At 46.8% G+C, this 13,605-nt stretch overlaps 2 protein-coding genes across 2 annotated transcripts; one reads left to right on the top strand and one right to left on the bottom strand.

The window, feature by feature from the left end:
• The first annotated feature begins 4,262 nt into the window (after positions 1-4,262).
• LOC123044664 (protein LHCP TRANSLOCATION DEFECT) lies at positions 4,263-5,342 on the top strand. Its single transcript, XM_044467476.1, has 2 exons — positions 4,263-4,680; positions 4,758-5,342. The coding sequence occupies exons 1-2, from the start codon at positions 4,408-4,410 to the stop codon at positions 5,013-5,015; spliced, it is 531 nt and encodes a 176-aa protein (XP_044323411.1). The 5' UTR covers positions 4,263-4,407; the 3' UTR covers positions 5,016-5,342.
• A 377-nt stretch (positions 5,343-5,719) lies between these two features.
• Positions 5,720-13,580, bottom strand: LOC123044663 (phospholipase A I). The gene is made up of 18 exons (XM_044467475.1): positions 12,853-13,580; positions 11,942-12,089; positions 11,717-11,795; positions 11,469-11,622; positions 11,159-11,368; positions 10,801-11,046; positions 10,545-10,707; positions 10,195-10,455; positions 9,989-10,107; positions 9,744-9,905; positions 9,331-9,523; positions 9,065-9,201; positions 8,447-8,585; positions 8,106-8,312; positions 7,559-8,024; positions 7,257-7,473; positions 7,096-7,185; positions 5,720-6,431 (listed from the first exon to the last, which is right to left on the bottom strand). The coding sequence occupies exons 1-18, from the start codon at positions 13,417-13,419 to the stop codon at positions 5,991-5,993; spliced, it is 3,999 nt and encodes a 1,332-aa protein (XP_044323410.1). The 5' UTR covers positions 13,420-13,580; the 3' UTR covers positions 5,720-5,990.
• Positions 13,581-13,605: the final 25 nt, after the last annotated feature.

Here is a 13,605-nt window from a genome sequence, read left to right as displayed (position 1 = left end):
TTATCTTTTGGACTTCTCTCTCAGTCTCAGCAGTGCGCGGGTCATGAGCGTGGATCCCCGTGGCTTGCCACGTGATTTGTCGACTTTTAGCATGAAGGGGCTGATTCTCTCCCCCTAAAGTCAGGAAAAAAACCTTGTCAAAAATGCAATCAGCAAAACGAGTCGTGTGACAGTCACCTGTCATGGGGTCCAGATACCTGATTATGGACACAGTCTCATAACCAACGTATATCCCAACTTACGGAGCGGTCCCATCGCTGACCGCTGAGGGGGTGGTATTGGTACATATACCTGGCAACCGAACCTACGAAGGTGGGAAATTTTCTGTGCCGACCCTTGCGCAAGTTGAACAGGAGAGTGGATGTTGTAGGCCGACGATCTAAAGTTGATGAGATTGGCCGCGTGTAGCACCGCGTGGCCCCAACATGTAGTTGGTAAATTACAACCCTAAAGGAGCGGTCGGGCAATGAATTTAATTCTTTTAATCAATGCCTCAGCAAGTCCATTTTGTGTATGAACATGCGGTACCGAGTGCTCAACTTTGATTCCCATTAACATGCAACAATCATCGAACGCCTTTGAAGTAAATTCTCCGGCGTTGTCCATTCAAATAGACTTTATACGATAATCAGGGAAATTATTCCTCATTTGTATGATCAGAGAGATCAACTTTGCAAAGGCATGGTTCCGTGTTGACAGCAGGCAAACATTGGACCATTTAGAGGAAGCATCAATGAGCACCATGAAGTACCGAAATGGCCCCGTGAGGGGTTGAATTATACCGCATAGGTCCCCTTGGATACGTTCCAAGAACGCGGGGATTTCATCCCTCACCTTGAGGGGCGATGGCCTAATGACTAACTTCCCCTTAGCGCATGCGGAGCACACGAAATCATCGGGATTTGGGAAGTTCTTCACGTCAACATTATGACCATGCGAGTTGTTAGTTATATTTCTCATCATCCTAAGTCCGGGGTGGCCTAACCTATCGTGCCAGAGGCAGAAGAGTTCAGAGCTTCTAAAAACGGTCTTGAGGGTAGTGTACACGGGTGGTGCTACTATTTTAGTGTAGTATAGCTCTGTGTCAAACGAAGGAAGCCTTTCGATAACATGTTTACCACATGCATCCTGCTTTGTGATGAGTAGGCACTCCTTGCCGTTTTCATCATCGGTCTCAATATGGAAACCATTAGCGTGGATGTCTCTAAAGCTCAAAAGAGTACGAGTTGACTCCGGGTACAACAATGCATCATTAATGATCAAAGTTGTTCCCATAGGAAGTATAATGGTGGCTCGTCCAGAGCCAACTATGTGCGAACCACAGCCGGTGATTGTCATAATACTTGCCGGAGATTTTTTAATGGACTCAAAGTACTTAGTTTCTCGTAAAATGGTATGTGTGGTGGCGCTATCGGCAAGGCACGTTTCCTCCATTCGGGCTCCACACGCGTTCTAAAATATGACATCTAATTAATGTAATGAGGAAGAAACTACATTAAAAATAAATGCACACATCTCAGAACATAACATACTATCATGTATAAATAATGGAATAAGTGAATGAAATAAATGTCATCCAATCACCAAACTAAAGAATAAGTTTATGCTCTCATAGAGCTTACAACCAAATCGAATTTATTGTATCAAATCGAGGAATCATGATAACCAAAGAGGTATGCTAAGTGGACTCGGTAAAGAAGCCATTCACTTCAGCCGCAATCTCCATACTAGTGAGTTGATCCTCCTTAGAAATCATCTTGGAGGCAGCATCAACATCTAGTTGCGGCACCGCCGAGGTGACCATGTGGTCAACCTCCATGGCGACGTGGGCGTCATTAGAGACCGCCAAAGCCACCGCGATGGGCACCACGGGGGTCGCCTCTATGGGCGCAGCAGGGGGCGTAGAGATCATCACGGGTGCCGCCATGGGTGCCAGTGGTGCTCCCTCCTGAACCAAGGCGAGGTGCGTCTCACGCGCCTTCCGAGCCTTCTATGCTTCAATGACCTCCTGTGGTGCGCGGCACTGGCAGGAGAAATGCTCCACCGAGCCACAACGGAAGCAGTCCTGAGGCCTCTGCCCTCCCTTGCCCGGCTTTTGCTGCTTAGCCGGGGCGGAGGGTTGAGGGACCTTCTTCTTGCCCTTGCGGCCCCTCTTCTTCTGTTGAAGCTTGCGGACTTTGAGAGCGTTCACCTCCTGGCGAGAACTCCCCCCAAGTGGTTGTGCGACAAAGTTCTTTTTCAGAACCTCATCCTGCGCCTCCTCCGCCTGGAGGACGTCAATCAACTCTGAATACCTCGTGTAGTTGCCCTGGCGGTAGTTCCGTGAGGACTGGACCGCGTCAGGGTGGAAAGTGGATAGGGTTTTCTCAATCTTTTGGGTGTCGGTAATCTCAGTACCACACAACCGAAGAGTCGTACAAATCCGATGCAGAGCAGAATTGTACTCCCCAACCATCTTAAAGTCCGCAAACTTTAGACGGATCCACTCTGCCTCTGCACGTGGCTCCACAGTGTACTTCAGCCGCTCAAACCGCTGCTTAAGAGCGGTCCAAAGGCCAGAAGCACTGCGCTCAGCCATATACTCATCTTTCAGAGTAGGTGACAGGTGATGACGGAGAAAATGCAGAGCCTGCGCATTCTCAGTTTCGAACTTGGGATTAGTGGGGGCCAGCTGGGTCCCCTTATCGATCGCCCTTAGGAGGCTTTTGCCCTCGAGAAAGATCTCGCAGTCCGAGGACCATGACAGGTAGTTCAGTCTTGTCTGGGCCAACTCAGCAAACTCCTTGTTCACAATTCCGGCCATCTGCGATTTATGCAAAAATTATGAGATTACGACAGGTAATCTTTTGCACAAATGCGATGTTGACAAACTTATTCAATAAAAATGACGTTCCAGTATTTAAAACATGTTATTATATGATTTACTTAATGATTAAGAGTGTTGAACAATTAATCTACAGTAGTAAAAACATATAATAAAACCAAGTTGCAACAGATAGCATGTTAAGCTCGTCTAGTACATGAGAACTAGCCCAAAAAACAAATTCCCGAGGCATTTTAAAGCCCAAATACGCATATTTCAGCGAAAACAGACAGTTCTAGGGACTTATACACAAAATATTACAGCAGGAGTATAGTGCGCATAAATATATAGTACTGTGGGGGCTAAAACGCAAATTTTCGCCGCTGCAGTATTTTTTTTTGTTATGCGAGTACCCCACGGCCGCGGCCCATCCGGGCCCAGCAGCCAGCGCCTGGCCGGCCCACCCGGCTCTCACCCGAGTGGAGGGGCGCGCTAGGGTTCCTAGCGCCAGAGTGGGCAGGGCGGCGGCACGGCACGCGACGGCAACGTCGGCAGGACGCGCGGGTGGCGACCATCGGGGCGGGCTGCGCGCCAGCAGTGCGCGGTGGCTGGCCATCAGGGCGGGCTGCGCGCGAGCACGCGCCAGCACGCGCCAGCAGTGCGTGGCGGGTAGCCATCGGGGCGGGTTGTGCGCGAGCACGCGCCAGCAGGGGGCGACGGCTGGCCATCGGGGCGTGGCGACGAGCCGGCCAGCGGGACGGCGACGGTGGCAGCAGGACGCGGCGCGGCGCGCACGACCAGCGGGGTCGTGGTCGGCAGATGGCTAGGGCGCGCGGCCAGCAGGGCCAGGGAGACGCTGTCGATGGCTTGGCACGGCGTCATCTGGACGCCGGCCTTGGGATGCAGATCTTCGTCGCATTCATCCAGAACCCCAACGGCACGTGGCACATCTGGTGTTTTTGCGGCGGTACTATGACCATCTGGATCACGATCTGTACCGACTCCCGTATGATGCAGTCAACAAGTCCCTCTTGATCAAGAACATTGACATTGGTCAGCGACGTATTCGTCAACTCAATTCTTGGAAGGAAAATCCACACCATAGGTAGATTAAATTTGAAAAAAAAATAGACTAATCGCAACGGAATCGTGATGACATGAGGAATCCATTTTTGCAAGAAGAGAGATCGGATCTTATACCTCCGCGTGAACGATGAAAGCCTGCTTGATGCAGGCTTGACGCAGGCTTGATGGAAAGTTGGTGGAGCGAAGCGTGCTGATAACGTGTTCCGCAACTCCGCCGGCGAGTTCGGTCCGAGGTTGCGGAGCAAGGGCGAGCGTCGTAGATGAAGTAGTCGAACATGCAAAGTAGATGGACACAGAGAAGTATGGAGAGACTAGCTTTATTAATCAATGATCAAGTGTTACAACGATTGCTCCTCGTCGCTGAGTCGGTTAGAGATGCTCGGAGCTCTTCAGTCTTCACCCACACCAAAGTATACCAAACAGTTCAGTGCAGCTTATCCTTTCCCTTGCATACATCTCTGCTCCTCTCCACCTCTCGCTCCCAGACCTGCTCGCGCTCCAACAAGCAGCAAAGCGCCATGGCCTCCATCCCGTGCACCATCCAGCTCGCGACCAAGACGGCGTCCTCGTCGTCGGGGTGGAGGTCGCCGCGGGCGGCGCGGGGAGGGCTGAGGGCGGCGCAGGTGGGCGGCGCCGCAGCGTGGCTGCGGCCGTCACTGTTGAGCAAGGTGGCGCCGGCGAGGGAGAGCGGCAGGGTGGGGTTCTTCAAGTTCGGGAACAAGGACGCGGAGGGCGCCGGCATCTACGGCAGCCAGGCGAGGGACGACTTCGACCGCGACGACGTGGAGCAGGTGAGAACCCGTTCCCTGAACTGTCACTGAATCTCCATTGCTGCATGCGCTCGGCATCTGACAAGAATGGGCGGCAGTACTTCAACTACATGGGGATGCTGGCGGTGGAGGGCACCTACGACAAGATGGAGGCGCTGCTGAACCAGAGCATCCACCCGGTGGACATCCTGCTGATTCTGGCCGCCTCCGAGGGCGACTTGCCCAAGATCGAGGAGCTGCTCAAGGCCGGCGCCAAGTACGACGTCAAGGACGCCGACGGGAGGACGGCGCTGGACCGTGCTAGCGGCGAGGTCAGGGAGTTCATCACCGGCTTCGCCGTGGCCAAGAAGGCATGATCACTCATGCTTGGAGATTCCGGTTTGGGGTGTGTAGATTCTCGTCCGTTTTGCTACGGTCGGTAGAGTGAGCTTAGCCGGGAGATTCACGAGCTGCTCGGGTCGGCACGGTGCAACCACTGACCTTGCTTTGTGAAGGACCTGATCTCCATGAAAGGTTTGAGTAGTTGCTGAACCTGATGAGCAGGTTTCGTTGCGTCATCCTTGAACCGAGGCAATTGATATATAATGTTATTCGGAAGAAGAAGAACCTTGCTTCAGCTTGCTAATGTTATGCAACTATGTAACCGGCTTTAAGTTGTAGGTGCATATATTTACTTGCTTCAACCTCTCTTTTTTGTAAATGAAATCTCAGAAATGGAAGTGTCAAATGTGCCCTCACATAAAAGTGAAGCATATCAAAAAAGCATTCATGTATATTTGAGCCGGCATTAGTGGCTTACACTAACATGTGCCGGTCAACAGTTCTTCCTCACCGGCATCTACACCAAAACGCCTACAACTGGATCTAGTTTCTACAAGCACCTCGAATCAGCTAAACCAAAAAACACAAGATTAAAGAATAAAGAAATAAAAGGAAAATGAAATCCAGACAGTATTTCTTTTTGCCACATTTGCTGAGAACGAAGAAATCACAAAACCTAAAACCCAAAATTCAACAATAAGACCGCAGGCACTTGAATCTCAACAGAAACACTACCACAGTACAAAGCCTTCAACATTTATTTCATTTGCTTTCCTATTAGTCTCCATCGGTACATGCTCTATGTACTACAGTTTTACAACGGCATTCGCCAAAAGATTCAATCGGGGAACATTCACCTACCTCCGCCTGCACAATGAACACGAGTATAAACTCTATAACCCCTTCCTCGTAAAAAAAATTCTATAACCCCATTACGAATCCACACGATCATTATTTTTTTTCTAGTATTATCAATTTCATATTTTTGTATGGGTTGTGAATATCACTAACTACGAAACATTTGGTAGATGGCAGCTGTACTTCAACCTAGGATGTGCTCGGAGTGCATGTTGAAGAGCAGTGTCCACTGTGACTCCCTCACGGAACAACTTGTCGTACAAGAGGCAGATAAACTGAGCCAAGTACTCTTCTTCATCAATATCTTTGTTGCCTTCACCGTTTTTCTCAGCATCGCTGTCTTCCCAGTCACTTATAGGGCTAACAGGTTCAGGCTCCGACTCGTCAGCTTCATCATCCCCAATGACAAACTTCCCATTCTCGAGGCTTCCACTTACATCCATCCCATGGTATGCGATTGCCTGGGAATCGGGAGGCTCGACAGATGACGAGATGACTGCTTTGGCACCAGAATCTACGAATGCCTTGATGAGGCCATGAACAAAACCATACTTGCCACTGCACACAATAATCCTCTCCCTCCATGCTCCAACCTGAGCCAAAAATATGAGTTTAAGGTAACAAATCAAGAGGGCCGTGAACTATGGATATGCATTGTAGAAAACATGCAAACAGAAAGAAGACGCTACGATATGGCAGCTATTGAAAGAGTACATCTGTCCCGCAACACATATTTCTGGGTGCACCCAGGTTATGCTACCAGGGTGCAGAGGAAAGCAGGTCAAAATAGATTTTCTTGATATATTTTATTTAGTATCTAACACCCCTACTTTAGGTGACGTGTGATGCGTACTGTGATACTGGGTTATTTCCGCTCTAGGTCCACCCATATTTGGCTGGTGTGAATATACCCATTCCCCTGCAATGTCTTATACGTGAACAGTGCCTCTTTGCCACAACATTGCCAACCACCAATGTTTCGCTACAATCTGGTTCATGACAAATCTTTCGAGTCAGCTGTACATTTACCATGTCAACTTTTGATAACGGTTCCATGAAAAAATATGCATGTTTGACCCCGTATTCCTAGTTGATTTGAGGAATCAACTAGCAATAATGTATACAGATTTTAGTTGGAGATACTCTTGCATTTCATAATTAACTACATTCCACTGTAAGCATTTTGTACAACAGTTCCTATCTATGGACATATGAAGGCTAGTTCAAAAGAAGTGCAATCTACCCATAATGGCTTACCATCCAGCGAACATCTTCAGGTGACATGTGACAAGCAGGCACTGTCCTCCTGAACATATAGGCACCAATTTCTTGGTTATCTTCCATCACCTGTGACAAGGAAACTTAGCATACCCAATGACCTGTCCAGGAAACAAAGAAAAGGAAAAGGCAGTTCCTACTTGTGTTTGGCGCCCTATATAGCGGTGATGTATCCCACCGATTTCAAATGATGGCCATTCTGCAACTAACTCAGACAAGCATGAAATCTTTGAAACAGAATATGCACCCTTTCTTTTAGACCCATGCAGCATGGTAGACAAGCTTGTTTTGACACACTGCAGAAACCTGTCTGCAAGTTCCCCTGGCTCAGCAACTACAAATACGTCATTCTGCCAGCTGCAATAGCAAGTTTTGCATCACATAACCAGAACTACAGGTACAGAAATGCTTGTTTAACTAAACAAAAATATACAAACAGTACCTCAATATCGAACCAGTTGAATCATTTTGAAGAGCCAGGTGTATCACACCAACCTGAGGCATATTTTGCAACTTGTCATACAGTGACCGAACATGTCCAGATGGCTGCCATGACTTTATTGGCGATGTTGGTGGTGATGACTTCATAGCTGGGTGACCATCCAGGCTAAGCGGCGGAACTAGGTCAATTCGACCAATCCGTTGAGTGCCTTCTGGACTATACAGAAGTGGACTAGATGGAAAGCTCCCAGTAAACAAGGGAGAGGTGATTGGAGTTGGGAGTGCAGTAGTTGGCTTTCCAAATCCAGAAGTGCTATTCATTAGAGTAAGCCTAATACCATTCTGAGAGCAGAAAACTTCAAGTGAACGAGTATGATTTATCTTCTTTCCAAAATCAGGATTAAATGAAGCCTCTACAAGTAGAACCACACGTCTCCATCCCAAGGTAGGATTACTTTCACTTAAACCTGAGAGATGATTATAAGATGTTTCAACCCCATATCCCATTAAATGTTACCTGAAGGTGCCAGAATGTAGATAAGACAAACCTGATTTTGATGTACTCAATCTTGAAAATGACAGGGATTTGACAATTCCAGAAGACTTCTCTTCCTCTTGATATCTTGGAACTAAAAGCTCACAAACATTCTTAAAAACCTCTAAATTTTTCTGAATGTACTCTTCGGTTGCAGCCTCCAACTTTAGCCAGACAGCCGGGTCAGTCTCATCTAACTCCATACCACACCGGTCATCAACTGACAACATAACAAGATCTTTCACTCATTTGAATATCCAAGATCATTACTCTAAAAGTGCCAAAATGACTAAAAAATACTTATGGTTATGTTGATATGGGTCAAACGTACAGCTTCCTTGAAAGTTAGATTACCTGGATTAAAGCGGAAATATTGCATCTCAGGAAGCATAGGTATCAGTGTATCCAAAGTTTCTTCCACTCTCTCCACTGAGCATGCACTTTCTATTAAAACTTGCCCAGTGTCCAAGTAGCGCCATCCACCTCTCCGGCTCTAGATGAAGACAAAGAACAGAATTCTATGAGAACAGTGTGCTAAAGGTATATATCTCAGATCGAAGTTCACTGGAATCTACGCATAGTAAATTTACAAGCAATCAGTATTCCTCTTGGATGACTTAGGTGTTTCCTCATAGTACATTTATGCCTTGATTTGTTATTTCTGGAAGAGGGAGATCTGTGATCACTAAATACAGAGCAGGTTAGACTGATAAATTACTTAGAATGCCACTTAACGGAAAATCCTGCATTAATTGAAAATAATTAGACCTTAACCATAAAATTTACAAGCCAAGTGCTCTGTTGCGTGATATTCTAATATTTGTAGAATAGGAAACGTAATTTCCCACAGGAAAAAGGAAAGTACCAATCTAGTAAAGAACTGGTTGCACATGGATACCTATCGCACAACATTGAATATTTTAATGATGAAGTTGTTGAAGCAGCAAATTCAAGAACTATGACGCGTATTACCTTAGTTGGAACTGAGCCACACCCTATTGAAACTAGGCAATCTATTCTCGTATCAGGCCACAAAAGTTGTGCTTCTCTTATTGCAAAGATCGTGGGATTGTTCGCTACAATAGCTCCATCTTGCCAGCGATTTACATCTGATAAGAAAAAAAAAGAGGAAGAAAACAGTAAACAAGATAAATGAGTCAGAGGTACATGCTCAAGATAATAGAGACATACTAATTCTTGCACAAATTAACTTCAATAGCGAGTTTAGGAATGTTTACCATCAGAGAAATCATCCAGATAATATGGAGCTGCAGATGATGCTCTTATGGCTTCCCATACGTGATGCTTGCAGCTCCCCATAAAAGCTCCACGTTTAATCCCAACTGGTGCACCAGAAACAACCGTTCCAACTGCGCCAGTACATGGACTTTCTGCCATTCCTGGTGATACCTCCAGAGTGCCGGGTGGATACTGGAATACATTATCAGATTATCATATGACACAAAACATAAAAAGAGAAGACAGAGAACGGTAGCACGAGGACGCTGATAGCTAAAGTAATACTACTAAATAATACTTTGTATCTTTCTTTCTGATTTCAATTTTGATAACTAAATAGTCCCAGCATACAGCTGTACAAACTACAGTTGGAATTGAAAACGATAGAGCAATAATGGAGGATAAAAAGAACCTGATAGTTCCGGAATATATATGGTTGGGCAGGCATGGCGCTGACTAAAGTTGATACAGCAAAAACCTTCGGAATGCCTTTCACAGAAGACTCTATTAGAAGGTCACCGTCATCATCAGCACACATTTCCTTTAGTAACCTCTCGAATTGATCTGCGCTGTGCTGTAATTAAAATCTCTTAGTCACCACCTCACCACACTGCAGAACATGAAACACCACAAAGAAGTTCAATCGTTCATTTATACCTTCGACCCATGTACAACCACTCTAAAACTCTGTGATGAACTTTTGAAAAGTTGATCAAGTTTCTCCTTCCATGTAGCAGCTTCATCCTTAGGGACAGGTTCCGCAAATACAAGTTTACCTAAAAAACAGCAGTTTAATTGATAGCACATTAGTGTTAATATAATTAAAAAAGTAATGAAACATGAAGAACCAAAAAAACATTCACCAAGTTTTGTATATATCTCTTCACACTGATCCAAACTCATCTGCTTGATTCCAAGAGCCATCGCAAGCATGCCACCTGTTGATGTACCACATATGAGGTCAAACATTTCATGTATGTGCTTCCCAGTTCCTTGCTCTATCTGTTTTAGCATTTGGACAGTTGCAAGGCCCTTCATGCCACCACCATCCATTGAAAGAATGCGCAGACCCTTCTTTGCAACTGGTCTCCCTCTTATTGCGCGACGCAAGTTCTCGTTCTCCCCTAAAGAGATCCACAAACACATCAACACATGTTATGGTTACTGACTGATCACGAGAAAACAAGTCAATCGGAACCAACAATATACATACCTAGAATTGCGAGAGCACGAGCAGCTGCCTTGCTGACACGCTTCTCTTGTGAAAAAGTAGAGCGAATTAAGAGGTCACGTAAGCTCTCAGAGTGAATGAGGGTGCGACGAGTCTCCAAGCAGAAAGCCAAATTGCCAACTGCAAATAGAGATAAGCGTTGCACCTAACAAAAGGAAGCAAATAACGGTGAGCCCCCAGTGGTTATCCAAAAGAACATATCAACCATCAACCAGAGTCTAAATCCAGATCATCTTGCCTCAGAGTTCTTGTGTGCACAAAGTGCTTTCAGTGACTTGAGCACATCTTTTCTCAACATCTTTTGAGCAACGTGATCAGAAACAAAAGTTAACGTGACCACGACTTGCAACACTGATATTAATTCTTCATCATCAAATGATTTCAGTACAGCTTCTATAGGCTTCATAATATCACACTTAATCAGCTGCATTGCTGATGAAATATCTGACGCTAGTGACGAAAGAGCAAGGCATGCTTGCTCAACCTGAAAAGGTGATTGTCAATTATTGAAACAAAAAAAATATGGTATGCCTGAAATATACAACTATTTTCACAAAATTCATCAAATATATGGATGTTCAGGGTTGAGTAGGTACCACGTGACGATTATCACTGCTTATCATGCTGATAAGCTGTCTGACAGCATTTTCTTCTTTGCTAATGGCAACTTGATTGGTACGATCTTCCATTATTTTGGCCAACGCAGAGGCCAGCAAAGGGTGGTGACAGGAAGAGAACCGGAAAACAAGCGAAAAGAAGGCACTAAGTTTGTGCCTGGCCGCAATGAAGTAGGAATAGTTCTCAGTCTGGAAACAAAACCCAAAGGCAAACTTGTCAAGAAAAGAGTTGCAAGTAATGAGATGACCTAGCTAGCAGAATGATAGAATTCCAAGATAGTTTATCTACCTCTATTTCCACAGTGACAGACTTAAGACTTTCAAGTGCATCAATTCTAATATTTGCAAGTGTGAGATGTCTAAGGTTATGCAGCGGCAAAATTTCTGGAAGAAACTCTAGGGGATTTCCGAACAAGCGCAATACACGGAGCTTAGGCACTGACCTGCGGGAAATCGACAATGAATCGTGAGGAAAATAGCACAAATTAATAGAAGCTACAGAAAAAAAAAAAACCTCTATAAGTAATATTTAATAACCTGAAATCCAATAATGGGCGGACAAGCTTGTTGTGTTCTAGTGACAATTCCTCCAGCAAAACACATTGCCGCAGTTCTACTGCTTGGTAAAGGAGGTGAGAAAGCTTAGATCATTGCAAGGACAGTTGATATGCATAACCTTGAATGGCAAGAAGTCTTGAGATACTACAAAGCTGTAAACACTAATTTTAGAGTTATTAATGAATTAAAGGTGTGATCACTAACCAGGGACAGAAACTAGCATGTTGTTGTCAACTGTAAGCACTTTCAAGTTCTTCAAGTCACCAACTTCAGGTGGCAAAACTGACAATTTATTGTTGTCAATATATAGCTTCTCAAGAAATGAAAGGCGAGTTAGTTCAACCGGAAGCACCTGCCAAGTTTTCATATAACATTTCATGGTTAGAGTTGCCTTTGGATGCCAATCAGTCTCAAATTTCATAGCCTTGCAGCCGACAAAAAGATAACAAATAGTATTTCAAAATTGAGAAGCACGTAACAAGTCACAGTCGGCAACACTAGTGAAACTGTTAATAACGCATTGAAGGCACTAAGGGGTCGTAAGCTCAGGATTAATAAGATAATTGGCACGTTAAGATAATTGGCACGTTAACTATAAGATCTCACTCATTAGACAAAAAAGTCCAGAAGCTGTCCTACTGCAAATGTTAGGTTTGATTGTTCAATACTGAATGCGCAGAACAGGCATCTTCCTACAAAATGATCAACATTAAGCATCAAACAGACAGCTAGATCAGACATGATTCCACACCACCAGTCATTACACAACATGTGATGCTGAATTTCACGCTGGAACAGCAGGGTTTCTAGTAAAAGCTAACAGCCACATATGACCAAGAAATGTTCACACGCCATCAGCATGCTGCATGTGCTCACCACAAAGCACAGTAACATGGCGCCAAGCTATACACCCGTGCGCGAGGTTAAACCTGATCAGAATCTCTACAACCAAAAGCAGACCAGTGCAGAGCAAGCATCCAAACACAGCGCCCAGGAGCTTCTACACAAATCCCAAACCCACGGTGGCACTTCCCGTATCTACATTAATCACGCGCGCATGGAAAACGACAAGGAATTCGAATGTGTGGGAGTGAGAGAGGAAGGAATGGACTGACCATGAGGCCGCAGTTGCAGAGGCTGAGCACCGCGACGGAGCGCCAGTGGTCGGCGAGCACGGGCACCCCTGCGGCGACGGCTCCATCAGCAGCCGGTGCGGGCGCGAGGTTGGATCTGATGAGGCGCGCGAGGACAACGGCGCCGTCGCCGGTGCTCTGCGTGGAGCCCAGCGCCCGCGCGACCCGCACCGAGCGCAGCGCCTCCCGTCTCCTGACGACCCGCATCTCCACCCCCACGTCGTCCCCTTCGTCGGCGGGCTTGAGATCGACGCAGACGACGTCGTGGGGCGGGGGCAGCGCGACCATGAGCTGGGACTGGAGGCGCAGCGCGACCTGGTCCTCGTCGTCGCTGGTGGACCAGTCGAGCTCGATGCGGAAGCCGAGGTCGCCGTTCATGGTAGCGACGGGCGAGGAGGAGGCGGTGGGCGAGGCGGCGGTGGGGGACTGCGGGGGCGGGGCCGGGGGCGAGGAGGGGTCCTGATCGGGCTCGTCGGCGAAGTCGCCGTAGTCGAGGGTGAGGTGGAAGATCTCGGAGCTGCGCTTCCAGCCCAGGCCCCAGGACGACATGGCGGGCGCCGCCGCATCAAATGGCGGGCGCTAGGGTTGGAATCAGAGCACGGGGGGATTGGGAGGAAGTGGTGTGAGGAGGAAGACGAGCGCAGATCAGAGGAGCGCAGTGTGGGCGTTGCGCGTCTCGGTTCCTTTGGTTTGGCCCTGCGGAATTTTCCGCGTCATTTCTTTGCGTCCCTTTTC

This window comes from Triticum aestivum, chromosome 2B (assembly GCF_018294505.1).
Source record: "Triticum aestivum cultivar Chinese Spring chromosome 2B, IWGSC CS RefSeq v2.1, whole genome shotgun sequence".
NCBI classification, from domain to species: domain Eukaryota; kingdom Viridiplantae; phylum Streptophyta; class Magnoliopsida; order Poales; family Poaceae; genus Triticum; species Triticum aestivum.
Note: the sequence above shows the minus strand (reverse complement) of the source record. Positions and strands in the feature narration are given on the sequence as shown.